The 27,826-nt window shown below is 40.5% G+C and overlaps 2 protein-coding genes across 2 annotated transcripts in view; both read left to right on the top strand.

Moving 5' to 3' along the window:
• Nucleotides 1-222: 222 nt before the first annotated feature.
• Nucleotides 223-25,381, top strand: TDRD1 (tudor domain containing 1). Its single transcript, XM_055720616.1, has 24 exons — nt 223-421; nt 2,568-2,638; nt 2,833-2,980; nt 3,406-3,511; nt 4,685-4,745; nt 6,357-6,461; nt 6,822-7,004; nt 7,634-7,780; nt 8,711-8,882; nt 10,441-10,524; nt 10,891-11,073; nt 12,163-12,270; nt 13,696-13,866; nt 15,290-15,538; nt 17,886-18,008; nt 19,150-19,260; nt 19,451-19,621; nt 20,792-21,037; nt 21,531-21,647; nt 21,863-21,979; nt 23,143-23,310; nt 23,611-23,832; nt 24,003-24,049; nt 25,118-25,381. Exons 1-24 carry the CDS (start codon nt 223-225, stop codon nt 25,202-25,204), a joined length of 3,396 nt encoding a protein of 1,131 aa, XP_055576591.1. The 3' UTR covers nt 25,205-25,381.
• Nucleotides 25,382-26,017: 636 nt separating this feature from the next.
• Nucleotides 26,018-27,826, top strand: part of VWA2 (von Willebrand factor A domain containing 2) — a 33,743-nt gene continuing 31,934 nt past the window's right edge. Inside the window, exon 1 of the mRNA XM_055720762.1 lies at nt 26,018-26,083. The gene's annotated coding sequence lies outside the window, so the exon portion shown is untranslated. The remainder of the gene's footprint in view (nt 26,084-27,826) is intronic.

The raw sequence follows: 27,826 nt of genomic DNA, 5'->3' as shown, positions 1-27,826 counted from the left end.
CCACTTGCAAAACGCCGGGTGTAACACAATTCAGGACTAACATGTCTTTAGCCAACTACGCCATAGCTCAAGGGAAACCCACACAGCTGTAGCTCTCAGGCGCAGGGACAGGGAGGCACGGGCGCAGCGCTCCTGAGGTGGTGCCGGCCGCCCGCCCCGCCGCAGCAGCCGCCCCAGAGCCCGCGGTGCCGGTGCTCCTCAGGCCGCTCCCCTCAGGGTAAGATGGCGGGCGGCCGGGGGGCGCCGCAGCACAGCCCGCGCCGGTTCCCGCCAGCCCCGGGCGGGCGGGCAGCACGTGCCACCGCCCCGCCCCTCCCCATTGGCGGGCTGCCCGCCGGGCGGGACGGACTTGGTAGGGCAGCGGCGGCAGCCACAGCTCCCCGTGAGGGTCGTGGCTTCATCTCCTGCCTCCGTCGGACCGGTAAGGGGCGGGCTGGGCCTGCCGTGTGGCGGGGCCGGGGGGTTCCCCCGGGGTGAGCGGTGCTGGGGGCCGGGGGGGGAGCTGGGGGCGGCCAGCGCGGGGCTGGTGCGGAGGCCTTGCAGTGGGGGTGCTTACTTCTCTTCGGGGTCGATGAAAATGGTGCGCACTGGTAGCACACAGTTGGAATTGTGAAAGCTCGTTTGTGGCTGAGTTAAAGGCAATGTTGATGCAAGGACTGCCCTGCTTTATTTGCCAGTTCACTTTAATCTGACTTATCCCATATAATGTAGCAAAAGTATTTTTGTATTTAAAATTATTATATTGCCTGTTAATATTTGGAAAGCAGGTGCTAGAAGTTCCTTTTGCTGAAGCCTGGTGCAGCACTTTCCACTCGGTGCCGGCTCTGCCCATGCCAGGGTGTCAGGCTGTGGCCGTGTGCCTGGCTGTGAGGAACCGGTGGCCGCAGCTTCAGTGCAGGGGTTACTGGTCTGGGGTGAGGTCTCCTCCAGAGAGACACATCTCCAGTGAATCTATCAAGGTGGTGACGGCCACTCTTGCTCATCAGTTCCTCTCCTAAAGGACTTTCTGTTGTGTAATCTGGGGTGGTGTTGAGATCTTTAACGCAGAAAGTATTTTTTGTGCAAATTAAAGAAGCAGAGAATTGGCCTTCCAAACTGGATGCCTAACCATAGCTTCAGAATATGACTTAAAAATACTTTGTGTGCCTGCCTGAATTAATCTTGAAATCCATGCTTTTGTAGTTACCTGGCCTAAAACCACCTTTTGTCATACTGTGTGGTGGTGTGAAGAACAGAGTTGTTGGTAGAAGTTAGAGCAGCAGAATTACAGGTGCTGACTTCCTGTTGAAAAGCTCTGTTTTGAGGCTGTTTCTGAAAATCATTATTTTGTAAACAAACGATACAGGGTATTTTTTGCCAAGTGTGGAAGTGGTACAGAAAGTTTTACCTGCAGCGTGAGTGCAATAAAAGTGAGACCTTGTCCAAAGCTTGGCAAAGTATCTTTGTTCTTCTGCAATTGTGTGTATGCTCGATTATTGATAAATGCCATCAATATGAGTATGGCTTATAAATATACCTAACTTCTAATTATCCAAACTTGGTGGGCTGGAATGTCTTAGATAATTGAGAAAACGGGATAATTGGAGTGCTAGGGAATTAGGCACAGATACGTACAGTGGGAGCTGGGAGTTCCTTCAACATTTCATGCCTTTGTCAGTGCCTCAGTACTGCCTGACCCATGTTCTCATTTACTCCAAATGGAGGGCAGGGGAAGACTTGGTTCAATGAGATGTGAGGTAGTTTTACATGCAGTCATCTTGGGTGTGGAGAGTTCATGAAATTTGATTTCATGTCAGGCAAGAGCTGTAGTTTAGGCAAAGTTTGCAAGATCAACTTGCTTCCAGGTGGCAGAAAAAAGGCCATGTAAGCTTTATGTTTGCTGGGTGGAGAACTTGGCTGGACAGACTGGAACAAACTCTGAATGGCATGTGTAGTCTACAATGGAAACGTTTTTTGTAGGTTAATGAGTTGTCCACTTACAAAAGCAGAGTTCCTAGTGTATTGGTATGCAGGCTTAGCTGACTTTTTGTAAGAGTTGCTTGGTAAAGAATAAACTGTCTGGGAAGACCACAAGGGTTGTAAGGCACTCACTGGAAAGTCAAAATCTCTTGTTTCAGAATATTTTGTTTCTGAATGCTTGCTGATGTGACAAAACTATGCGTAAGTTTATTCTTAACATAGGCTACGTGTTCAACAGTATTGAAAGAAACTTCTACTCTTTCAGTTACTGTAAAATTGCCTATTCTGAATTCATGCCCTATGGGTATTGGAGGTTTTGTAACACATTTTTTTTGTTCCTGCTGAACAATTTTAATTGAAACAAACCTATGGATGGGGGACGTTAGGACTCACATTGAGTGATAAGCACAGAGCAGTGTACCAAAGTGATAGCAAGAAGTGACTTCCAGAGTGTGTCATGGTCCTAGCATCTCCATTTGCTCAAACATACTGTGCTAGCAGAACAGTAGAAGTAGATAAGAGCTTTATGTCTTTCTGCAAATACCCAATAACACAGGCATGCATTAGCATTGTTAATCAGATCCCTTTGCAAATACTTCTGCTTCTAGGAGGTTCCATGGAAGGTGTAACTGATAGAGGGAATTCGCAGTTGACAGCTGCAGCTGATAAAGGAAATGCTGTAAGTTACCGCACTCTGTAATTGCCCCAAGTGTTCTGAGCATTTCTAGATAGCAGTAATTATCAGTATATAGTGCTTTTTCTCAAATTTGAAGTTTTGACTCTTTTTGTTTTCACATTTTGGTATATTAGAATATTTCTGTACTAATGGACAGCTTTTTTTTTAGTAAGAATCACTTATTTTTCCATCCACAGTTGTCGCATTCTGATTTGATTAATGAGAAGCCAAAGAAATGGCGATATTCTCCTCAGAATGTTTTCTCTCTTGGATATAAGAAGAGTCTCTTCAGCTCGTTGAGCTCGTCCCCTCAAATGAGGACCTGCCATTGCTGCAGTCTGTTTGGTAGGTGCCTGTTGTCCTGTAGTTTGTGATGCCTGGTGTATTTATCAGTGAAACCGGATCAGAAAGTTTGCTCAGAAATGTGTTAAAACAGAAGTATGTTTTTATCTCTCAGATGCAAGTACAGTGACTATTCAGAACATAGTTGGAGTTAGGGAACTGGTAAACTTCTAGAAGAGAGCGCCTCCTTAATAAAAAATGTTTTTTTTGGATTTTTTTCCCCTTCTTAAATATAGAAGGGAATGTGGGGTGTCTGGGGCTGTATTGTCAGATAGTTATACATGAATACAAATACCTATTTGTATGTGCTTAGAACTGTAGCGGAACAGTCTTGTAAAGCAGTTATATTGAATAATACATGATACCTGTGTCTTAGTAGCTCTTTTCTGATACAGTTTCTCTCTGACCTTTTTTTTTTTTTTTTTTAGGATCCCTCAGGTGTTCACAGTGCAAGCAAGTACACTATTGCAGTGTAGATTGTCAGAAAAAAGATTGGGCAGCACACAGGGTTGTTTGTGAGCCACTTAAACAGAAGTAAGTTTAATAGTTGTGCCAAGTAATATTTACAGAAAGACAGTATATCCCTCCTGATATGACTTAAATGACCGTGTAAAGGCACTATTAGAGTAAAATACATTGCTTACTCTTAGGCTAGTGCTGCATTAGCTGATACTTGTCTGAAAAGTCAGCTCTGCTGCTTCAGAAGGGTGACTTGAAAGATACTGTTGGGGTTCTTAAGGTGTTCTGTAGTGTGACTTAAAGCAAAAGCATTATGTTTACCTGTGTCAGAACTATGTGAGCATGCAGCAAGAATACCAGCTTATCACATGACTTTGTCACTGACGTTGGTGATGTAGGAAAGAGGACTGTGTTTTTCAGCGGTGGCATGGTTAAAGGATTGCATTTAACAGCCTCTGAAGAGGAACGAATGTAACTGTAGCCTCAGTGAACTTGGTGGATATTTGGTCTTTGAGGAGCACAGCTGCAATTAGAAGAAGTTGCTCAGCCAGACCATTCTCTAGTTGCTTGTTATCAATTTTTGACATGCCAGTTCAGATGTTCAAGAGATCACTCCATAATCTGTTTCAATTAAAGTAAGCACCATTAGTACAAACTGGCTGGCTTTGGAACAGTTTAGAGGGGTGCTCTGAGCATTTAAGCTGACAATCTCCTGCAAAGAGTGATGATTGCAGTTCAGTGAATCTGCAGCTGTCCATAATCAAAGCTTACAAGAGAGTTTTGGGGTGGTTTTTTGGTTGTTGGCTTGAGTGGGGTTTTTTGTTCCCCACAAGTTTTGCTACAGTGACTGAACTGGGGGGTCATGGGGACAGCCTGGCATGTATGTTATCTGGATATTATTTATGTATTCAACTGAAATAGCAACTTTGGGTTTTGCGGTTTGACAGTTCTTAAGGTTGGTTTGGGATTACAGAACTCCAGAACTACTGTTACCAGAACTCCACAACAACAGTGTAAGATTTCTTCTCCACTTTAATCAAAACTATTTATTGATGATGGCATCACGAAAAACTGTGTGACAGAGAACTAACAAATTTGTCATTCTACATTTTCTTGGAGGAGGAATAAGGGTTGACAAAACCCACATACTATGAGCATAGCCTTTTTGTTCTACTTGCAAATCGTGTTATGAATGCTACTTGTCTGTCTTTGGTTTGTCAAAATTAACATCTTTTTCTTTGATTACAGTGTAAGTAATAACAATGGAGGCAAGTTACCTGCTGAAACCAATAAGGGCGTTTATCTTAAGGTATAGAATAAAGTTTTCACTATGTCTTGAGTGTATCTCCTGTGACAGAGTTGCAGTATGCTTAATTAAACCTGTACAGGAAAGGAACAGGTTCCAAGGATTATAATCTACTCCTTTTAGAAAAATCAGTGCTTCGAATCAAAAGTTACAGGAGAAGCATTCAAAATTATGTTACTTCCAGAGCCCTTAGCAATACTGTCAGACAGCTCATTTTTTGTATGGAAAAACATATTTGTGCAAAAGTAATAAATCAAGACATGTATGGTACTGCTAGAGAAATATTTTAGGAAGGAAACAGATGTAGCTTATCCAATTCAGAAAAATTCAGGTGTCTTCTTGCATAGATCATAAAATGATGCTTAGAGCCTTGTAAATTATCTGAGAAGTACATTTAGCGTAGTAATGTATAGTAACAGATGCAGACAAGCTTTTGTTTGTTTGCTGTAGCAAGATTCCAACATGACAAAGTTCTCCTTTGTAAGTTTTGAAGCCTCTCAATCTTGCTTTCAGCCAAACATTTCCTGTAGTCTTCCTATGAATGTTTCTGTAGGAGATAATTTTGCTGTCTTCTTGGTTTCTTGGGATGATATTTATGAAAGTGAGTAAATGTGCCTACTTCCAACTAGCCTCACATTTGCACTGCACAGGAAAACAGTCCTTTGTCACACACCACTTTGAAGTAGCTCTTCATCTGGTTAACTTTTTAAAGGAATTTAGAAAGGAGTCTTCATTTTGGGTCATGAGACTTCTGTTAGTTCATCCTCCTAGGTTTCTGCTGTGTGTGTATTTGCTACTGTGTTCTGATAAAAGTGAAAAAGTGATAGTGAGGGACCTTGATATCAAGGGGATGTACAATATGAATAAACAATTTGTAGCTGATATATTTTTAAAAAAACAAGTTTTATTTTTGCCTGGTTCATCTTCTGAAACTTGGGTAAGTTCTGCAGAAGTAAGAGAGCTGATATTGCACATTGAACAATATTTAATGTATTTTGCAATTGTACTGAGATGTTTTTATGGAAAATCTTCTAGAAGGATCTTTGCTGCAAGTAAACAATTAATTTGGCAGTTGCAACAGTAATCTTTGTCGTTGTGCAGCCTGTGGTATGTTGCTCCAAATGTAAAAGAGGTTTTCCCTAAAGCTTTGTGGGAGGTGATTTTTTTTAATGTTTTTAGGATGTCACGGATGGAGATGGTATGCATCAGGCAGGTTATACTAAATGTTTAGGCTTTACAAAAAATGGATGCCAGCAGTTAAAGCAGTAGCTGTAATCTGCTCCGTGATGTTAAGGCTGCAAGGAAGCAGGTGAAATTCAATTCCTGATCTTCAGGAGAGCATCATAAGGAGGAAATATAGCTGAGTTGTCCTGTAAAACAGGTGTAAAAGAATGAGGTGAATGTGTGAGACTTGAGGACTTGTTTTTTGTTGTCTGTTTAGTATTTATCTGTGATGTTTTGTTTTCAAGAGTAATACAAAGTCTGTAGGGCTTCTTGTTGAAGGCCACAGAAGCACTTTTTTATAGGTTTCTTGAAATAAAAAGTTCTTGTTACTACAGGGAGCTATGGCTGAACAACTTCAGTTTAAACATAACTTGTAGCTGTTTGAAACAGGGTATTTCAACTTCTCTGGAGTCTCTTGGGACAGAAAAGCATGTGAAGAAAATAATGTTTTCAGATCTCCAGACTCTAGGGATCAAACCAGCTATGGAAATACAGGTACTTTTATTTTGAAAGAATCCTACAATGTTTTGTTAGGTGCATTTGTAGCTTTTTTTAAGTATCTATAGCTGCTATAACCTCAGCACTTTGTCTCATTTTGCTCACATGTAACATTTCTTTATTCTTATGAAGATGAGTAAATGCAAGCAGGGCTTGGGGGGAGTAAGTGAGAAGGATTTTTTAGCTTCACAGAAATAATGTGTGATTTTGTTCCCTACAGTTAATTATCGCTAGAGTAAAAACAAAACAAAATCAGGTGTAGGGTGAAATGTATTTATTGAAATGAATACTGGCCCAGAGTAATATACTATAGGTTGGTCTTGCATAATTATCATCTACTGTGGCTTTTCTCTTTAGGGTACAGTAACAGAGTTCAAGAGTCAAAGTGAATTTTATATACAGATGAGTTCTCCAGAAATTTTAAACCAAATGAGTAAACTTTCTCTGAAACTGCAAGAGTGTTATGCTGACACGGTTATTCAAGAGCAATATATTGCTATCCAAGGGGAAGTCTGCGTTGCAAGGTATTCTCAGGATCAGGTAATGTCTGATTGTTATAAAACAACCATTCTATGTTGAGCTCATCATGGTTTACATGTTCTGCTGTTATGGCTTGACCAATGAAGGCTGCTAATTAGAGGTTAGTTTGTTGTGGTGGAATTGTGGTTGTAACATCTTTATAACATCTGGAACACAAATTTAAGGTACTGCTATTTTTTCCCTGCCTTCTGAAAAGTTTACTTCTGTGTTTGTGTATTTGAGCCCTGTAGGCACTGTTTGTCCTGCTGTTGCTTGAAGGCTGTGTGTGTTCTTAGCAAATTTAAACTACTGTAGTTGGAATGTGACTCAGCTTAATCAAGGAAGTTATTCTTCGTTTCTTACCTGACCTTCTGGTTGCATTTCTATAGCTACATCTAGTTCCTGCTTCCCTTCCCACCCCTTCTCTGTATTTCTTCCCCTTTTCCTCTGTTGTTGGCAGATTCTTGATTTACTGAATGGTAGTCAGTATCCATAGGAGTAGAATTTTATCTTCACAGCAGTCAACACTACAGTGAGTTGTGTTCATTTGCGTCTCTTCAGGATTGGTCAGCTCCCTTGATAAACAAACTTGATGAAGTAAAGCAAAACATGTTGTGCTTTTACTAAGATGATCGTTTATTCCTACACAGACCTGGAACAGAGCACTGATAAAAGATGTGGATCTATTGCAAAAGAAGGCACTAATATTCTATATAGATTATGGAAATGAAGAATATATTCCTCTCTCCTGGATTAAAGCCCTGCACAAAGACATTGAACTGTTGTTCCCTCCATGTGTGAGTTCAATTTTCTTAATACTATCCGAGGTGTTTTAAATGAATGGCTCTGAAACAAGTCTAACTCATGTCTCAGTGTAACTGTCATTATCACAGTATTTTGTGTTCAGTGAAAGTGATGGATAAAAGCAGCTATACTACACTGAATTCACCTTCTGAAATGTTTCCATAGGAGTGAGGAAGGCTGCCTGGCATTTTTCTTCCTAATCGTAGAATTATTGGGTTCTGAGCTGATAAAAAAAAACAAAACGCTGCAGAGTGGTTGGGACCCCACGTACCTTATACACTGGAGAACAGCAGGGGAAACATTCTGCCTATGCACTCTAATCTGGTCTCGTGCAGTAGTGAGAAATGACTTGTAGTTTGGGCAAACTTTGGAGTAAAGGCAGATGTTGGTCTGAGTTCATTGCTGTACTATGTGAACGTCCACCATTGCAAAATAGATGGGCTAGCTTTGATCTGTGGGTTCAGCTAGCATGTTTAACTATGCACAAAGAAGAATAGAGCAGCATTCTTTTAATCAGTGACAGCTATGATTAGCTGCTCTTGGAGTAGTCTTTCATAGCTTGTTTACATGACTTTCTACTGGTTCCATAAATGATTTTGAGAAGTTTGTGTCTTGGCTTAAAGCCCTTAGTGTCTGCTGAGGGCATGATGGGACATGCACCTGTGGTCAGATGTGATGTGTGCCATAACCGTGCCTTACAGAAGTGGAAGAAACAGAAGAAATATAGTTTACAGCCTGAACTTGTGCTAATTCTTAACTCTCTTGTAAAGAAGTTAGTTGACTTGATAGCACTTGGGATTCTAACAGCAGCTTTAACTTTTGTATGCAAGATGACATTTCTGAGGACCTTAATTATTTAATTGCTTTTTCTATAGGGCAAAAAAACCCCTATCCCCACTTGTCCTAATTGTAATTGTTTCCAGGCCATTAAGTGTTCCTTGGCTAATTATGACCCAAAAGAAGAACGATGGAATGAAGGCATGGCTAGATTTTCTTCCCAACTCACGGGAAAGCACTGTTCAGTAACTGTTGTTGACATACTACAGGAAGAAATTATGTTGAATTTTGTTGTAGATGTTGTTTTTCCAGATGTTGGTAAGTACTTGGTAGCGTGAGGGAAGGAGGGGGGGAAACCCAAACACAGTTGATGTCTTTCATGTTCACTTTCCCTCCTCCTGCCTAATACCTTTAAAAGAGGAGTTTTTTAATTTGCTTTCCTCCCTCTTGTCAATCTCCCAACCTGCCTCTTGATTTTGTCTATTGTTTTTTTTAATTTTCTTTTATTTCACTTTTCCATTTAGAGGTAATTTTAAAATGTCTGCAGCTGAAATACCTTGTTATGCTTAACAACATTAGATTTCACTGAAGTTACTTTTCCAGTAGAATTGTCATCAATTCAGCATTTTCTGGATAATCTTGTTTGTTTTCCCCTTTTTACTAGATGCATGCAAATTGTGGGACCATGTTGTTTCTTTTCTCATGCATTTTTAACTCTTTAAAAATTATGGTTTCGGTTTCTAGTTCCACTAAAGATTTTACCAGCTTTTGTTATATTTCATATATGCTCACTAAAAAAGTATCCCAAAGAAAGTGCAGCCACTGGGTATTGTTGTATTTAGGTGGAGAACTCTTAAGCATGTTTGTATTTCTAACTTAGAGAGCCTCAGTGGATAGAGACAAGCAGAGCACCCAACCTTTGAGGAGTCTGAATTCAGATTTTCAGTTGAGCTGGTGGGGTGGCTTTGACTGTGGAACCAGATCAATGCAGGGAAGGTGTGCCTTGTGTCATTATTTGGAGGGCTGTTTTGTTTGGTGTTGTTGGGTTTTTTTCCCCTGGCTGCAGAGCAAGAGCAATATAGTACTAAGAACATACTCTGTTCATTGATGTGCAGCCCACAGAGGCTTTGAAGGAAGCAATGGCTGATGCTGCTCTTAGCTTGCTAAAATTCCTGAAGCTTATTCCAATGTTGTAGTCCCTGCAATCTGTAAAATGGTGGTTCACCTTAGTCCTGTGTAAATTCAACTTTCACATTTGGTTGCTTTACAACATGCTAATGGCAAAGCAATATAACTTGCCAGCCTCTTGGAGAAAAGATCACAAAAATACCATTGCATTAATGAACTCCTGCATGCAGCTATTCCAAGACTTTACAAGCAACTTAAACAGCTGTATTCAAGTTTTCAGTTGAAAATAATTCTACTGAAAGCTTGGAATTTTTTGTGCATCAGAAACAGCATAGGTAATAGCTAAGAAACCTAAGATTTCTCTGTAAATGTTGGTAACTGGTTGCATGCTCCATGTTGTCAGTCTGGAGGTAAGTTACGAATCCTTGGTCTGAAAAGCTGTAATCAGTTTTTCAGCTAGTGGTCTGTAGTGACTCTGAGTAAATGTTGATTGTTACTGCTTTGCTCATTTTCTTTAGTCAGTCTTGGAGCTGTGAATGTCTTCAGAAAACTCAAGTAGCTGAGTTACTCTGAAACTACTTTTATTCTACATTCTAAGCATATTAAGCGCTTGGTCAGTAAGTAGAACATGCTCACCTTCTGAGAGGGATATCGATATAGGTCAGGCGCAGAAGATAGTTCTGAAATGAAACTAAATGGTGACTATCTTGTGTGATAAGTAACTTTGTTCCTTCCATGTGTATGTTAGGAGACTGCCTAGATAAAATACCTTTAAAAATAAGGTCTGATGTAACTCCAGGAAGTAATGCCACAGGAGGAGACTCTCCAAGAGGTAAGCGAGCAAATCCAGATTTCTTAATAAGAGATGGGAAAAACTTTGGGGAATTTTAGGTCCTCCTGTGCTGCATGATATTCTGAACATAGTAAATATTCTAGCTGTTCACTAGTGGCACCTCCTACTTAAAAACATTGGTTAGTGGAGTTTCCTTCAGTTCACTAGTGACACTAGTACATATGCTTTTTAATAGTACGAAGTGTTTGTTTAGTGATGATTATGTGGGCATTCATTTCGTGGATAATATGACAGGAGCCTTCAAAGTCCAAAGGGTCAGCAAAAAGAATAAACTGCTTTAGCGTGTTTAAATTGTCAGAGTCATTTAGCTTTTGATCAGCAACGTTTTGTTTTGTTTTTCCCCAGGTACTGCATCAGAAAACCATACTAAGGGAAGTAAAGAAAAAACAGGTGAACATGAAGATTTTCTTCACTGTTCTAATTCAGTTGCAGAGTGTGTTTCCGTGTGTATCGGAGATGTATTTCCTGGTGTGGTTTCCTGCATTCAAAATCCAGAAAACTTTTACTGCCAGCAGACACACAGTGCCTGTAAGTGACGCATGGAAAACTGGATGTTAGATATCTAGTATGGCATTTTTCTCTTCAGTAGAGAATAGCTGGAGGAAGGGGTTGCTGGTCTTACGGTGATTCCCTGTAGCTTTAGGCCATGGCAGTGTTAGCTGTTGATACCACTTTCTAACCTGTAAGGTGAATTTGTGAGCAGTCTGAGTAGTGCATATTAGAAAGATGGTGTGGCACGGATTATAGCAATCCGAAGACAATTTGATCACAAATATTTAATATGTTCTCTCACCTGTTCCAGGAATGTGTGTGAGTTTCTAATCACTTTGTTTGTTCCTATAATACCTTGTTGCTTTACCACCAGAGGGCAGTGGGCTTCCTTGGGACGTGGTAGGGAGGAACGTCGAGTATGAGAAGGCCAGGTAACAGTGCCCATCCCTGCTTTGGTGTCTTCCGTTAAGTAAAACCTAAGACTGCAAGTAACGCTATAGTGGGCTAGAGTGCTAGGCTGCAGGGGCTTTTTGGTGCATCTCCCACAGTGCCTATAAACAGACACCTGGGGGAGAATAAGAGCAGAGTAAGTTTGTGGGCTATGTCCTCCTAGTGCTGTCCAAGCCAGCGTTTTGCATTTTTTTCAGCTAAAAGGGCTTTTCTAGCTGAATGTGATCTGGTGTATTTCTCTTCAGTGTACTTGTGCAGCCTTTGAATTCTGGGTAGACTCCCAGCATAGTGTGCCCTTTGGCAAGAAGTGACCTCATCATCTGCCTTTTGTTTGAGGAGCTGTCTTCCTTGGTTTCTTTCTAGATGCTTCACTGGCTTGCTTTCAGTTCCTACTGGCCTCAGTTTTGTTCCTGTGTTGAGAAAGTCTGTGACTGGTTTTCCTTCTGTGCTTTCTTTAGCACTGTGATTCCTCAGGCTTGAGTGAGGACTCTTTTCGATGTTCCTGATTGAAAAGTCCTAGTCTCATCACTATTTTGATATTATGTTAAACATGATGCGAACTAATCTCTGTTATACTACAAGATGTTCTTCCAAGCTTTGAACTTAAGATTTATGTATTTATGTAATAATTAACAAGGCAGTGTATGTTCCAAAACCTTTATATTTTAATACCAGGTCAACTTGCTGAGCTTGAAGTGTCTCTTAATGAATATTGTGACAAATCTCCCAGTAGTTCAGCTTTTCAACCTGCTGCTGGAGATGTGTGCTGTGCCCAGTTCACAGGTAAAAATGGAGTGAACATATGGCTCTTAATTTATGTCACTCTTATTTATTACAAAAAATGAACACATTTTATAATTACGTTTAGAAATTTTTCATATAGAGCTTATTTTCTTTCTGTCTGGCTTTAGCTGTGGGTAGCATTTGGTATTGCTTCAAAAAATTATTAATAGCAAATGATGAAATGTATAAAATACTAGTCTAAAAATTTTTAAACAATAAAATGGTCCCTTTATTGAGCAGACTCTTAAGACTGGATTAACTTCTGTATGAAGGAGCTTTTTAAGAAAGTGTGAAGAAATTTTGGGTGAGTACTATGTCCTGTGACTGGAAATAGATAGACTTGAAATTTTAGACCCTAAAAAAGGGACAGAAGAAATGGCATTTTGTGTAACAATGCTGTTCTGATAGATGACTTCTCAAAATGTTATTTAGCCAGGAGCTGGTAATCCTGAATTGTACGTTCATAACTTAGTTTCCATCTGACAGTAATCACTGCTGTCAAATTTTACAAGTCTTATGACAAAACTGAGTCTTGCCTCTACATAGGCTAGCATTCTGGGTAAAGCAGTGTTTTGTGCTAGAAACTGGTAAGTCTATAGGAAAGAAACACCTTTTATTTATTAGAATATGAAGTCCTGTTTGTTTGAGTGGAGAAGGATGAAGGTTAATCTCTTTTTCTCACAGATAGTTCTGTTTATCTAGCACTTAACAACAACAAAAAAAAGTCACACATTGCTGCTCTAAGGCCTTTTTTTCTGGTCAGAAATGCTGCTCTTAACTTCTTTGTGATTGAAAATTCCTGGTCATTTATTTCTTTCCATCTTCTGTGGTTTTGCCGGGTTGAGTAAATCAGCTGTGAAACTGAACAGATAAGCTGAAATAGATGTTCTTTTGCACGTTCTGAAAAATGGGTACTACCAGTAAGCTGTCTTGGCACTTGTATGGGCACTGATTTCAGGTGCCTAGCTAGGGAATTGTATCAGTTCAGTACCTCACATGTCTTGATAAAATTAAAATATTTGAGAAATAGAAATGCAAACTTAATTAAGTTAAAATACTTAAATTATTGTACCTGTTATGTGGCCTTTGACTTGCATGTCATTATGGTAGGCTGAGATAACTATTTGCTGTTGGTTTAAATTTATTGAACTTGAGCACTACACCCACATAATGCAGTCAATTCTTTGTTGCAGTGTGTATTTGTGAGAGGGGGATCTCTGTGGAAAGGAGTTTGCGACATTCAGTTCGTATGAGGGGTGGTGGTGGTAGATGTTGCATCCATAAGGGTTTTGTGAAGGTTTGTGTAAACTGCAATGCTGCTGTTTTATGCTGATTGATGTATTTTTATATTGGTCTGCCCCAAAAATCATTCTGTTCTCAGAAGTTAAAAGAAAGTACAATTAACATCTTTATCTTCCTTTCTAGAAGATAATCTTTGGTATCGTGCTGCTGTTATAGCATGTGTTTCTGAAAATACAGTTTTGGTGGGCTATATAGATTATGGTAATCTTGAAGTTCTTCCACTGACAAGACTTCGTCCTCTGATTCCAAGATTAATGCACTTGCCAGCTCAAGCCATAAGATGTACCTTGGCAGGTATGTAATAAATTATAAGCTGTTTCAAACTAGATAGAGGCAAGAATAAGTGGGGTTCCATAATGATCACACCTATAATATCCTCTATTGAAATAAGAGGAAGGATGGAGATAACAGCAGGTGTTATTTCCAGAATTCTTAATTGTTGTGGCCTATCTACAAAATGTGGTAAGTCTTTTGTAATTTACCTGGTGACCTGCAGTTGTATGTCTGGTAAACTGTGTTTGTATAAACACACCTGTTAGGTTTTGCATGTGCTTTTGTTCTAAGCAGAATTAAGTCATGAGCTGGATTTGTGAAATTACTAAATCTGTTGTGCTTCTAACACTGCAAGGGAAGGTAAAATTTCATTCTGTATCTTGAAATTCAGAACTGTATGTGTCACTCTCCTCGGGGGCATATCTAGTGAAACTATTGGTAGACTCCTCACCATAGGCTTGTGAAATATGTCAAGTTGACAAGGATGTTGACGCTTCCTAGCTCATCCTTCCGTCTCAAGCAAGGATCATAATCTGATTGGGTTTTTTGTTGACATACTTGTTTAACCTGCTTTCAGAAATGGTTTCTCTGTTCCCATCACTATGCAAGATAGTGTACTCCTTTGCTTCATTTCCCAGCCTTTAGAATACTTGATGTCTCTCCTTCCTTTACAATACTTGATATTTAATTTGCTTTTCCAATTTTTTTTATAAAGTTCAGAGCAGCATTCTAGCTGCTTGCTTTGGAGGAAAACATGAAATGATGCTTCCCTTGTATGTAGAGATTGAACCAATGAATACAGAATGTGACCTAAAGAAATCTCTTTTCTGGGGCAAATCATGATGCCTGTAACTGATAATGCATGCTCTAAGACTAAGAAAATATCCTAAACACAACATGGGCACAAAAAGGTGATCAGATAAGATGTTTCCTGATTAGAATCAAGGATTACTGTTGCATAAATCATCTTTCTGGAAGACAACTTCTGCCGTTATGTTACTATAAAGTTCTGGTTATAACTTGCCTTTTAGAAATTAATTGAATAGCATGAAGAGTAAATGTTTAAGGAGGAAGAAGCTTATAATAGCAGATCCATTGGTTGTGAGATGGTAATATTCAAAACTAGAGGTTGTATTCATAACACCCAAAGACTGACACTTTGTAGACATTCATACTAAGTAAGTATTAAGTCTGAATTTATACTTCTTTTTGTGTAATAAACTAGTTGTACATCATCTCTGCAGATTTTTATTAAATCCAAGTACTGAAAGGCTCAGAATCTAAATACTTGGGTTTGGAATCTTGTTATAAGCATGAGGAGTGAGGGCGAGTCACTTGGTATATCTTCTGCTTAACTGTTGTTTTTAACAGTGTTACTGTACCTTTCCACATATTGTTGAAACTTGGACTGTCCCCAGAACCCTTCCATTCTATGTGTTTTTAGGTGTAAAGCCACCATTAGAAGCCTGGACCTCAGAAGCTATTTCTTTTATGAAACAACTGGTGAAAGACAAAGTGTTTACAGTAGAAGTAGTGGATAAAGAGAGTTATGGATCTGTGGTGAAGCTTGTAGATGCATCTGTTACTCCAGTAATAAATCTATCAAGCTATCTTATAGAGAGAGGCTGTGCAGCTGAGAAATCAGGGATGGCCTTACCAACAGTCCGAATGAGTGATGTTAAGCAAGCAAATGGTGAGTACGAGCGTGTACTGTTGAATTGGCGTTATTTAACCTCCTACCAGGGCAGGTACATACAAAGGACGGAAGTTCTTAATCAAAAAACTTTCCAGTTTGGCTCATGAAGCCCAGATTTCACAGCTCTGCAGTTTAGCTGTGGCAGCTTTGCCATAAAGAAATTGTGTGTTTGCTTGTGTGTATGTATGTATGTGTACATACATTACAAAGTTGTGATTGCTTACTTTTGGAAGACCGTACTAGTATTTCACTTGCTCTGGTTAAGTCTTAGAATTTCCAGTGAAAGTAGGATATGATTAATTAGTACCTGCTTGTTCTTATGCCTTTGTCCTTTAGCTCAAATAGTGTTTCATCTTCATTGTCCTATATTTTACGTGTAAACCCACATTTTTAGTCTTTGAAAGTTGGTTTGACTGCAGTAGCCTATACAGCTTCCAGGCTATGTCTAAATTGCCTTTTCTGCATTTGGTGGCCAAAGCTTCAGTTACAGAGATTTGCAAATTTTGTCAGATTTCTTTGTATTGTGGGAAGATTCCTAGCTTCTCTCACGTGAAGCATGTTTTCAGCCCTTCTTTTCCATCCTGTGTCTGGTAAAACTATACATTCTCTCCTGATCCATCTGTACTGAAGACTGAGGGAAGCCTTTTTTGTCAAGACTATGTCCAAATTCCTTAATTGTGATCTTACTCACTAGATGTTTCGTGGGCAGAACACGGTTATTCCCTATCTTTGTTCAGAAGGATAAGGCATCTTGTATAAAATTCAAGTTAACAGTAACTTTTGTGGCTATTTCCAAACACATTTTGATCTACGGTCGCCATCCCGGACCTGTTTTGTACTAGTCAAGTCTCCTGTTTATTTTTCACCTTTGTTTAATTTTTTGCACTGAGTGGGAGCTCTTGAATGCAGTTCTAAACATAGTATCAGCTGTTGTCTTTAGTGTTTTAATACTTGTGCTTTTTATACTGGAATTTGAACAGATATATTTCACTGTCAACTTGCAAAATAATTTTTCATTAACTTGTTCGCTTTATTTAAACTTGGGAATTAAATCTGTGGTTGCTGGATCCAGCATGGTATAAAAGTAGATTTTAATTGCCAGAAATTAAGAAACAATGTATTTCTCGGTTTAGAGGACCAGTTAGAAGAAATATCACCATTACATGAAAGGATAACCAGTTCTATTTCACAGTTGTTAAGCATCCTAAAGCTTTCTCTAGACTTTGAACCATTTGTTAATTCTTCTTTATCTCATCAATGTTTCTTCCTTCTGGAGTGGAAAATTCAACCAGCTTCTACTTTCTGAGCATATTTCTCAAAATATGCCAACTGTGCTTTGTTCCTTCCAGTAAGGATCTGGTAGTTGCTTACAGTGTGAAGGACAGTCTTGTATTCCACTGAAAATAAAGAAGATTTGAGAGCCTGGTTTGACCCTTTTTGAGCAGGGGGTCGGTGGGTGGGTTTGTTTTGTGGTTTGCTTGTGTTTGGATTTTTGGGTTTTGTTGTTGTGTGCTTGGGTTTTTTCTTTGTTGGCAGTATGATTTCCTAAAGTAATTACTATCAGACACATACTGAGCAGATGAAAGAGCATCTCAGCGTGGCCATCCTTGAAGCTCAAAACAACTTTATTGAGCTTAATTTTCAGAAAAAATCCTAAACACCTAGAACTGGAAAGGTCTACCAAATTTGGAGGCCAGCCACTTTGACTAAGGTCTTAAAAAGGCTAACAGTATTTCTGCATGGTGCTGCCTACCACAAGCTATAACAAACTTAACAGCTATGAAAGATACAAGAAAATGTAATAATAAGCTAATGGGGGAAACAATGGCTTCTTTAATGTGCCATAATTTAGTTTTCACCTGATCTGCAACTTGAGTTAAATAGTAAGCTTCTTTCAGGTACTTCAGTGTAATATATAGTGCAAATTCCTACTACTAGTCTTTCTATTAATCTTTTTGTTCTTTCTTCTCCTTGGACTATTTCCAGTACTCTTGGTGACAGCTGTTTCCCTCTTCTGTGCCCCCGCTCCATTTCCCAGGAACAAAGGTTTACCAGTGTCCCTCTTGCTCAGGTGATTGCTACCTAGTGTGTACCTCTGTGACTACTCTTCCCCCATTCATCTATGGCTTGCCCTTCCAAGTAGTGACCAAATACATTAAGCAACTGGCACATTCCTCTTTCTTGATTTTATTCTGCAAAGAGGTTTTCACTGGTAATTAGTCTGTTGGATTATTTATAACAAGGAATTTGAGGACGTGAATGAGCGTTCAGGATGTATAAAGTAATTTTTACAGAAAAAAAAATAATTTATCTTCCTTTCTCTACTTCTTTCTGTCCTCTGTAGAGGATGCAACAGATGAAAGAATTTACAAGTGGAGTAAACTAACTCTTGAACAAACAGTAGATGTTGTAGTGTGTACACTTTACAGTCCTAGAGAATTCTACTGTCAGATTTCAAATAAGAGTGGTAAGTTTATTCAGCTTTTTTTCTTCCTCCTAGTTTCTTTGCTTCCTGATTTGTCACTTGTTACAGTTCTAATCCATTACTGCTTCAAGTGAGCTTATATCACCAGAGCTTACCTCTGAAGTTTTTTTTTAATCTAAGAATACAAGTGGAATGATGATGAAATTAGATCACGGTATGTAGTGCCTCTGAGATGGAAATCTGAAAATGTTGAAGCTAAGCAGTTGAATAAAACTTAATCTAAGAATGTAGAGAAAAGTGAAAAGACCTACCATAACCTAGCAAAGGATACCCAAACAGAAGATAGCAAGTAAGAGATGTTCCCATCCGATGTTTACTGGAGTTCTTGTCTAGTACTCTGTCCTGTTCTACTTTATAAAAACTTACAAAGATTCAAAAGAGGTAAAATGACATGAAAATGAGAAAAAATAGCTTTTGAGACTTGACTTCCTCTTGGGTAACCTTAAAAAAAAAAGAATCTTGTTCCTCTTTTTGCATGTATAAAGACTTCTAATAGCCGCTGGCTTTCTTAACCTACTAGAGAAAGCGTGATGAAACAAGGTGGCTGGACATGGAAGCTAAATGCATTCAAACAAAAAAATACAGGGCAGATCTTAAGAAGTGAGGGAAATATAAATATATTCCTTGATTTACCTAGGGGTAGTATAGATTCTTTGTGGCTTATTGCCTTTGAAACGTGACTGAATTCCTCCCTAAAAGTGATGTTATAGAGAAGGCTAAAGGACTTGATATCAAGAATAAATAAGCAAGCAGGGTGAGATCCTGTAATCTCTCACGTGCTGATTGAACTAGTTAATTCCCATGGTGTTATCTGGCTGTTAAATATACTTAAGATTTTGGAGTGAAGGGTGCTTGTTGGATCAGCAGGAAGAATCCCTGGTTGTTTTGTTAACCATGTTGAACTGATTTGTCAGTATATATCAGCTATCTCATTTCTTCCTGCTAGTAAGTCTAGTAAGTTAAGTAGGCAACTCAGTTATTGGTTTTTTTATGAAATTCTAAAATTCACAGAAATCTCCCATCAAATCTGTTGTAAGCAGGCTATACAGCAAACAATATTGATAAAGTTCAAGTCAGCTTATTTTGTTGATCTCATATTTGGTTTTTTCTTTCTGATTTTCAGTTTTACTTGCTCTACGCTTACTTAACAAATCGTTGTCTGAATACTGTCAGAAAACTCCACCAAATGTTTTTAAGCTGGAGAATAGAGAACCTTGCTGTGCTTTTTTCTCTGGTAAGTAACAGCTTAAAATATTTTTGTTTTTGCAGGGTGAACATAAAGCAAAAAAGAATAAAATTAGATAGCTGATAGTTTGCATTGGCAGAGGATAGCAAAGAATTGGATATATTTACTAAAAAATAAATGCTGGTAAAATTGCTAAATGTGTGAAGTAATTTCTTTTTTTTAACTGTCTTAAAATTAGATGATGGTAACTGGTACCGTGCTTTGGTGCAAAATGTTACTTCATGTGGAACTGCTAAAGTATGCTTTGTGGACTATGGAAATACTGAGGAAGTACCACTGGATAAAATACGGCAGATCTCATCCTCGTTCCTACAACTTCCATTTCAAGGGATTAAATGCTGGCTCTCAGGTGGATGATCTTAGGCATTCTTTGTCTTATAAGAGCTGTTGCATTTAGGGACTTGCTGCTTTGGGAGAAGGAGGTGATGACAGGGTTATGCTTCACAGAACTGTTTCTGGCAGGGTTTGGTTTGGTTTTTTTGGGGGGGACACACTACAGACAAGAGGAAGCGTTTGTTTTATAGTATCTCTGTTGCTTCCAGCTTCTGGAAGTTGTGGGAGCTGATGTTCTAGCATTACTACACAGCAGACTGGCATTTTACAGAAAGATGGTGGTTCTTCCCTGAGCTCCTGACAGTGCTGTAGTGTGATATGCATAAAGGTTACTTACTGGTTTACCAGTCAAAGGAGCTTGTTGTTTAGTTCTGCTTCTTCTGTAGTGCTTACTAGCTTTTGTTTGCTGCCTTGCTAGGAGTAAACGTGCTTTTGTGCGACTTATTTCTCAGATTTTTTGCAGGCAAAGGTGCTCATCTGTGTTTGTGAAGCAAGCTGGCCTTTCAGTTTTCTGTAGGGATGTTTCATTTGATTCCTGCAGAGTTTGGCACTGTACTGCTGTTTCTCAGTCTTCTACCAATTCTCTGCCTCTACATTTTTCCACAGCAAATCACTCAAAATTCTACAGAATTATTCTTTCTTTCTTATGTAGTCTACTTGGTTTAAAAATAAAAAATGTGGAAGCAGGAAAAAGGTCAAAACCACATTTTGTCCAAGTGTCTTCTGCTGTTTTGTTTTTTTTTCTCTTAAAACACAGGGTTTCTGTGCCTTTGATAAAAAGGCTATTAAAGGGATTCATAAACAGTCTTAGCAGTGTTGTTCATGCTAAGGCACAAGGATTTACTTGGTAGTATATCATAAAACGTAGAAAACAAAACTTGGGACTCCAGAGAAAATGTCATCTTTTAGAAGAAGGGAGGAAGAGGCAGACTAGTTAAAAGGATGAAATATGATGTCTGTCCCTAAGATAATAAAAGCAGCCTTGGTATTTAGAGTTGTGCTTAAAAAAAAAACAAAAAACCAAACACAAAACAAACCACAAACAGAACAAAAACAACAACAAAAAAAACCACCACCAAAAAAAACCCAAGAAAAAAGCAAGGAATTTTTTAAGGAAAACACAGGGTTGAAGAAAATCACTTAGTCACTTAATGGAGGTATTTTGAACAGGTCTCCTACTTCCTAGGTATAAAGCCTGCTGATGGCAACTGGATTCCAGAAGCTACAGCAAGATTTCATATGTATGCTGCAGGGAGAAAGCTTCAAGCCAGAGTAATTTCCCTTTCCAGAGATGGGGCAGGTGTGGAGCTTATTGACAATTCCTCAGGTCATCCAAAAGTGATCAATGAGATGTTAACTTTTGAAAAATTTGCCGTAAATGACATTTTAAAAGATAAAAATAACTTTCCAGACAAGTCTGCTGACAAAAGAGGTAATTAAATGTGTTAACTTTTAGATGATCAAGAATTTTCAGTATTCCAACCTTTTAACCATGATCTTGTTGTTGTACATTAACTATGGTTAATGTAACTATGCATGTTTATTAGTCAGTTTGAGCAGTTAAACACAAGCTGTCCAGCAGGTGGCATTATAGACAGAAAGGTAAAAATCAGTGGGTTTGTCATAAATGAATGCTATTTGAATATTTGAAAGTAGACAATTGCAAATTTTCTACAACTGAAACTCTTCCCCGTATTTACTTTCCTGTATCTTATTTTTCTGATGTGTTTTTTACTTTGAGCTGCTTTCATATGCTAATAGCTTTTGAACAGCAAATTAAGCAAGAATTATCTCTGTTTAGATTTCTCAAAGTGAAGACATGCAGTTGTCTCTAAAATTCAAAAAGATATTCTGTAATGGCTGTTTGTAATATATATGTGCTTGGAGGAAAGTGGTAAATGGCATTTTCTTACTGTTTCTATCAGAAACCTCACTCAGGCGCTGGAAGTCGATTGAATTGGCTATAGATGAAACTGTACCTGTCTGTGTAACAGAGGTGGTGAGCCCTCACTTGTTCTATGCTGTACCAGTTCAAACTAAAGGTAAGAAACACTGTTCCTATTATCAGTAAGAAGTCACTGTTGCAAGCTAGTTAATAAAATGAATGCCCGTAGTGAACTGAACCGAGTGGAAACGTATCTCAGACAGCAGGAAAATATAAAAAATGCAAAGGTGGGAGCAGGGGAGCTTAAAAGTGTGTTCTTCATTATGCCTAAATGTGGTTATCAAATGTGGGATTTTTTTTTTTTTTTTTAAGTAGGTCAAGAGAAACTACATAAGGAGTTGTTGATTGATCTGGAGGGATATTGTAAATCTTTTAAGAACCAGCCCTTCAAACCAAAACGAGGTGAAGCCTGTTGTGCCAGGTTTTCAGGTGAGGCAATCATTTGTTCTTCTATTTCCTTGACCCATGTAAAACACTACCTTTGTTTTTGCTTTAGGAAAAGGAAGAGTGCCAACTTTAAAGTGCTTAAAGATCTCTCAATTCTGTTGCACAGGAAAGCCTGGCTGCATCTTTAGAGCAAAGAAACAATGTGACAGTCTGAGAGAAAAAACAAGGAATAGGTTGTGCCCTGCAAAACGTATGGAGCTTTAAGAGGACAGCAAGCTAGTTACTGTTTAAACTGAAGTTTGTGTTTGAGTCACAGGGGACTGAAATTCATGGCAGAGCAGTAGTGTGCTTGCATCTATACAGACCTACTTCTGGTTTGTGGATGCCTGGATGTTTTTTGTTGTTGCTCTGTGCAAGCATGAGGTGGTGACACTGGTTATGGCAACTGATCATTCAGCCTTGTTAGCCTAACAACCTGTCCTGGCTTAGTGAACTGTTAGTTCAAGTCAAAAGTATTCTTAACAGTGAGAGGACTTAATTTATTATCTTAGTCTTTCAGAAGAGGGGATGCTCTGCTGGTACACTAGCTCAATATTTGTAAGACAACTCTACTTCTTCTAAAAAAATTAAGTGTAGACTACATGTGGGTGGTTACAGGAGATCTGACAAAGTGCTGAAAGTGAACTTGGGTGCTAGATTTGATAACAGCCTATGGAAAACAGGATAGATGAATTTCAAAAGAAATACTATGGACCACAAGATTATATCTTAAGTGTTTGATAGTTGTTTTTAACTTCCATTGATATTTTTTTTAATTATTACTATATTAATGGATTTTCAGGATAATTGAGGAAGAAGAAGGATTGTATTTTTTTCTTACTAATTTTGGTTATGTTTTGAGGAGGAATATGCATTGGAAAACAAAAGTAAGAAGGTAGAAATAGAGTGCAGACATCTTTCAAACAGTATTGGAGTAAAAATTTTACCTGTGTAATTTGAGCAAAATTCTGAAAGGAACACTTTCATCTTCTTGAATACAGCAATTGGAAATTATTCTGTTGTTCTGTGGGCTTGCTTCTTGTCAGTTGGCCTTTTGCATGTACCAGAGTATTTAAAATTACGGGAGAACTATACAGATGCTTGTTCTCATGATAAGCTGTGTTTATAAGATGGTACTTCACATGTGTTTCTTTTTATCTCTTCAGGTGATGGCCATTGGTACAGAGCTCTTGTTCTACAAGCTTCTCAGTCTGTAGTGAAAGTATTGTATGCAGACTATGGGAACACAGAGACTTTACCACTTTCAAAGGTGTTGCCAATCACCAATTCCTACTTAAAGCTGCCTTTTCAGATAATAGTGTGTTCGCTTGCAGGTAAACCCCCCCCAATAACCCCTGACTGGTTTTCCTGTATGTTATAAATCTGTACTTATTCTGATGACAGTGTTCATTCCTTAATAGTGATCAACATGATGATCTGCTACAATAGTATACTGCTGCAAAAGGTGTTTTAGAAAGCGGGTTTAGTTAATTATCTGAAGAATCTAAGCTATTTTATGTTAGGAAAATTTAGCATCGCATTTTTAAAAACAGTGATAGCATTACATGTAAGATTCAAGTTGTATCATAAAGGAATTTATAGAACAAACTTGATGGTATGTTTTTTTTTTACAGGAATAGAGAAAGCTGGGTGGTCTCCATTATTACTTGAGAAGTTGAAAGAACTGTTACTGAATAAATACGTCACAATTACAGTGAAAGGAATTAATGGAAGTGTTAATTTGGTAACAGTGGAGACACTTTGTGAAAATGGTAGTTTGAATGTAGCTGACAAACTCATAACAGAAGGTTTAGTCAAAGCCTGTAGTGCTGAAAACATACGTACTGAACATCAAGGTACATACTTTCACTTAACTCCTTCAAATTACTTGAAGAACTGTGGGTGCGTGGGATGCCTAAGTGGCTTTTCCTTCTAAAAAGCTTAGAGAATTCCACACATAATCTCTTAAATTAGAGAAACAGTGTCCATGTGTGTTTTACTTATTCACTTGCTTTGTCTTTTGTAGGTGATGGAGGTGAGACCAAATGCTGCTGCAGAGAATTAAAAATGCAGGTAAGATTCGGTCCCAGCAATACTTGCTTTTTCACATTTTCAGAATGTAAAAGAAACCCTGTGGGAGGCAAGTGGAAATAGGCAGATAGTAACTAACCTAAGCATTGAAGATAAGCAAAGTGAGTATCCTGACACTTCTGTATTTGTTTTATACATGGTAATAACTAGAGCACCCTGAAACTGAGGGAGGATAGTGTATCCATCACAGAGAATTCATTAGTCTGTTTTGCCACACATACAGCTCTCTTTGTTTTTCTAAGAGTATGACGGCTCAGGAGTGTTGCTTATGTCTGTTGTGTAAAGGTCATTGTTGTCTTTTGCATCAACTGTGTCATTTAGATGAAGGGCACCTGGATTTTTTTTTTCTTCAGTAATAGGGCTGTGTTTTGCTGTGGCTACAATGTAGCAAACAGCTGCACATGTGAAAAGATTCTTCCAATGTGTATTTCAGTTAGCAGAGATTCATATTAATACATGACACTGTTTCAGTCATGGAGCTAGGGTTGAGAATCTGAGTTCAGTAGAATGCTGGAATTTTTAACAGTGTTTGCCAGTTGCAAGATGGGGGTTTTTTTCCCTTTTGGAAAAAAATGAAGTGTCCCTTACAGACATGGCACATTCCTGAAATTTTGGAAAGCTTTCTGGTTTTAAGCTTCCACATCTTTTATTTTAACTTGAGCTGTTCATGAAAAATTAGAACTTGAGATTACCAAAAGTCACTTGAAGTATACTGGAAAAGATGTGTTGGCCTTCCTCAAAGTGAGGACTGCTGTCAGAGAAATGAGCAGTTTTGAGTTTTAAAGACAGAAACCCCTTTCAGGCATGGTTTGAACTTCCCCTTCTCCCCCAGCCAGAGGCAACAAGGTCAAAAGCAAAAATAGGCACTATGATATTTTGGAGATGGGGAAAAAAGCATTTCTGTTCAAGGTCATTTAGACCTTTGCCGATTCAGAGTAAACGTGGATCTACCCTAATCTGAGTAAGTTTTAGGATCTATCCTAATCTGAAACCAGCAATTAAAAAAATAAAATAATAGTATATTTCTTTTTTTTCCTGTTTATTACACAGCTTAAAAGGCACGAACAGATCCTACTCTTCCTTCTAAACCAGAATCCAGATAGATCCACTGAAATGAAAAAACTGTTGGACCACTAAGTCCCTGACGTGCCATTTCATTTGAATGTATACCAGGTTGCTGCGGTTCTTTTGGAAAAGCAAGCGTATTCATTAGCCTAAAAGAGAGTTGCTATGTAAAAAGTCTGCTGTTTACCTGTATTTATTTGTATGTTTGGATTGTTACTGTTAAATAAATACATAACTTGAAGGATGTTAACACTTCAAAAAAATATTAATTTGTAGAGTGCTGTTCTGCTCCTACAGTTGCATATCCCCAGTTGTAAACAAACAAAAATAACAACAACAAAAAACACACACAAAAAACCCCCAAACCAGCAAAAAAGCCCAACCCACAGTTTTTTAAATGAGCCCTCTAAATAATTCCTGGAGGTGTGTATCTGGTACTTGCGTGCACTGGGAGAGCATCGGTTTTGTGTGGAAAAGCATGCGCTCGGGGAAGTAAAGTTCTCAAAGCAAAGCGGGGAGCGCAACGACCTTCCCTTAGGGCAGCGCGGGGTGCGCAGCCGCCCCGCCCGTGCCGCTATTGCCGCCCCGCTGCTATTGCCCCCGTGCCGCTATTGCCGCCCCGCCGCTATTGCCCCCGTGCCGCTATTGCCGCCCCGCCCGTGCCGCTATTGCCGCCCCGCCGCTGCCGCCGGGCGGTGAGCGGGCCCGGGCCCCGGCGCCCTCAGCCGCGCTGTGCTGGGCGAGCGGCTCCGGCGGCGCGAGCCCTCCGTGAGCCCTCGGGCACCCCGGGTGCTCGGGGTGGGGCTTCCCCGCCCGTGCCGCTGCGGAGGGCGGGCGGTGAGGGGGCAGCGGGGGGGGCTGTCGCAGCTGAGCGCAGTTCGAGCGTGACGGAGGCGGCTCGCAAAGCCACCGGGTGCCAGGGGCTGCGCGCCGGGGACCCGCGGAGGGGAGGTAACGCGCGGCGCTGGCCGCTTTCCCCCCGTTTCGGCTGAGGGCATCCCCAGCCTCCGCCGCGGGGGTGCGGGCCCGGCTGGGCAGGCGGGGGGCCGGCGGCGCAGCGGGGTGCGGGCCCCTCCGACTGCCCCGGCCCTCCCGGGCGGCGGCCGCGGGGGCTGCGGAGGCCGGGCGAGCCCCGCGGCGGCGGCCGGGGAGGGGGCCCCGGGGCGGGGATTGGGGGGCCGGCCCGTGGGTCTCGCCGGGGCGGGCGGCAGCGAGGCTTTCCCGGCCTCTCCGCAGGGCGCGGGGCGGCGGCCGGGATGGGGGGCGGTAGCAGAAGGCCCCCCAAAGCCCCACTGCCGAGCCGAGGAGCAGATGGGGCAGCGGGGGCGCGCTGAGACCCCCCGCCCCGGGTGTTTCGCCGCTGGTCCGGTTGCCCCGTGCCCCGAGGGTGTGCGCTTTGCTGCGGCCCCCGGGGAGGAACGTGTTCACTGTAATGAACAGATAGCGCCGTGCCGGGTTATTAAAACAACAGACACCCCCCCCCGCACACCGGCGCTGCCCCGTGCTTTAACGCTTTAATCAACGTCTTTGCCCCGGCCTCGGGGTGTGGCCGGGGGAAGGTGCAGAACTCGCTGGGGCAGTCATCCAGGCGTCTCTTGTCTCACGTCCTCGATGAAAACCTTTCTGCAGAAGCCACGAAGACCCCTTGGTCAAGTCACGATCGAGCAAAGACTGAAGGACACCCCCACCCCGGAACGGTGTCTGTAACATCCCCAGACACTCGCACTTCGTTAAAGAAATTAAGAGTAGTGCCCGTCATTGAGTACGTGCAACGGCAGCTTTCCCTGTAGGGGTGCGGTGGCCGGAGAACTCAGGCTGGTTGCTGGTTGTGCTCCAAATTCATGCACCTGTGAGCAAGTTGCTTTGTCTCTCTCAGTCTTGGTTTCTGCACATGTTAAAGAGGGATGAAGATACCAGCCCCAGTGGCCTGGAGTGGAAAGGGAACAGGGAGGTGGCAGGACCCTGCTTCCGAGTTACCTGGGAAAATGTGAACAGACATTTAAATGTGACCTGGAAATTGTGAAAATGATTTCATGGGGGCTTCTGCTAGTTAACTTCAATTTTATTTTGTGTAGTGGAGATGAGGCATCACCAGGAGACAGGTCCCACACACAAGTGCGTTTTCCCACTTCCTTCAGAGGGGAGGCTGCGTGTGTGCTGGCCCGCTCCTCATGCCCTGTGTGCTGGGGTAGATAACCACATCATCTTCAGTGTGTGCTCCTGAAGATGTCTGGGGTTTTCCAGGAAGGCTCGAAGAGGAATAAGTCTTTGGAATGACTCTTTTGACCTTACCGCAGTTCTGCAAAAAACCCTGTGGAAAATTCTCACTTTCTAAAGCCCCTTTAGCAAGGGCCCACAGAGCGCTGCCTTGGGAATGCATGCATGTAACGGCTTGTATGTGTTTGCGGGAGTGATGCCATGGAGAAAATTCCCAGGCTTGTCTCTGGGGCTCACAGAGATGCAGCAGGAGAATAAGTGTGAATTGGGGTTAATTCTGTAAAAGCAGCCAGGTATGAGATGATCAGGAACACCTTGGTGTTACGTGCGCTGAGATGAGGACAGACTGCCTCACGTTCTGACAGCTGAACTGAATGCCAGAGATGTCAAAAAAGGATTTTTCCTCTCTCCCTGCAGCCTCTGCTGTAGGTAATCACTGCAACTGACTGGCTTGGAAGGGTGGAATTCTTCCTTTTC

Source organism: Falco cherrug, chromosome 9, assembly GCF_023634085.1.
Source record: "Falco cherrug isolate bFalChe1 chromosome 9, bFalChe1.pri, whole genome shotgun sequence".
Taxonomy (NCBI): Eukaryota; Metazoa; Chordata; class Aves; order Falconiformes; family Falconidae; genus Falco; species Falco cherrug.
Note: the sequence above shows the minus strand (reverse complement) of the source record. Positions and strands in the feature narration are given on the sequence as shown.

Bases quoted from the DNA above. Each gene is read 5' to 3' on its own strand.
- TDRD1 (XM_055720616.1), top strand. From the start codon at position 223: ATGGCGGGCGGCCGGGGGGCGCCGCAGCACAGCCCGCGCCGGTTCCCG. The intron at 6,462-6,821 runs GTACTTTTATTT...TTTTCTCTTTAG, and splicing joins AACCAGCTATGGAAATACAG to GGTACAGTAACAGAGTTCAA. The intron at 12,271-13,695 runs GTAAAAATGGAG...CTTCCTTTCTAG, and splicing joins GTGCTGTGCCCAGTTCACAG to AAGATAATCTTTGGTATCGT.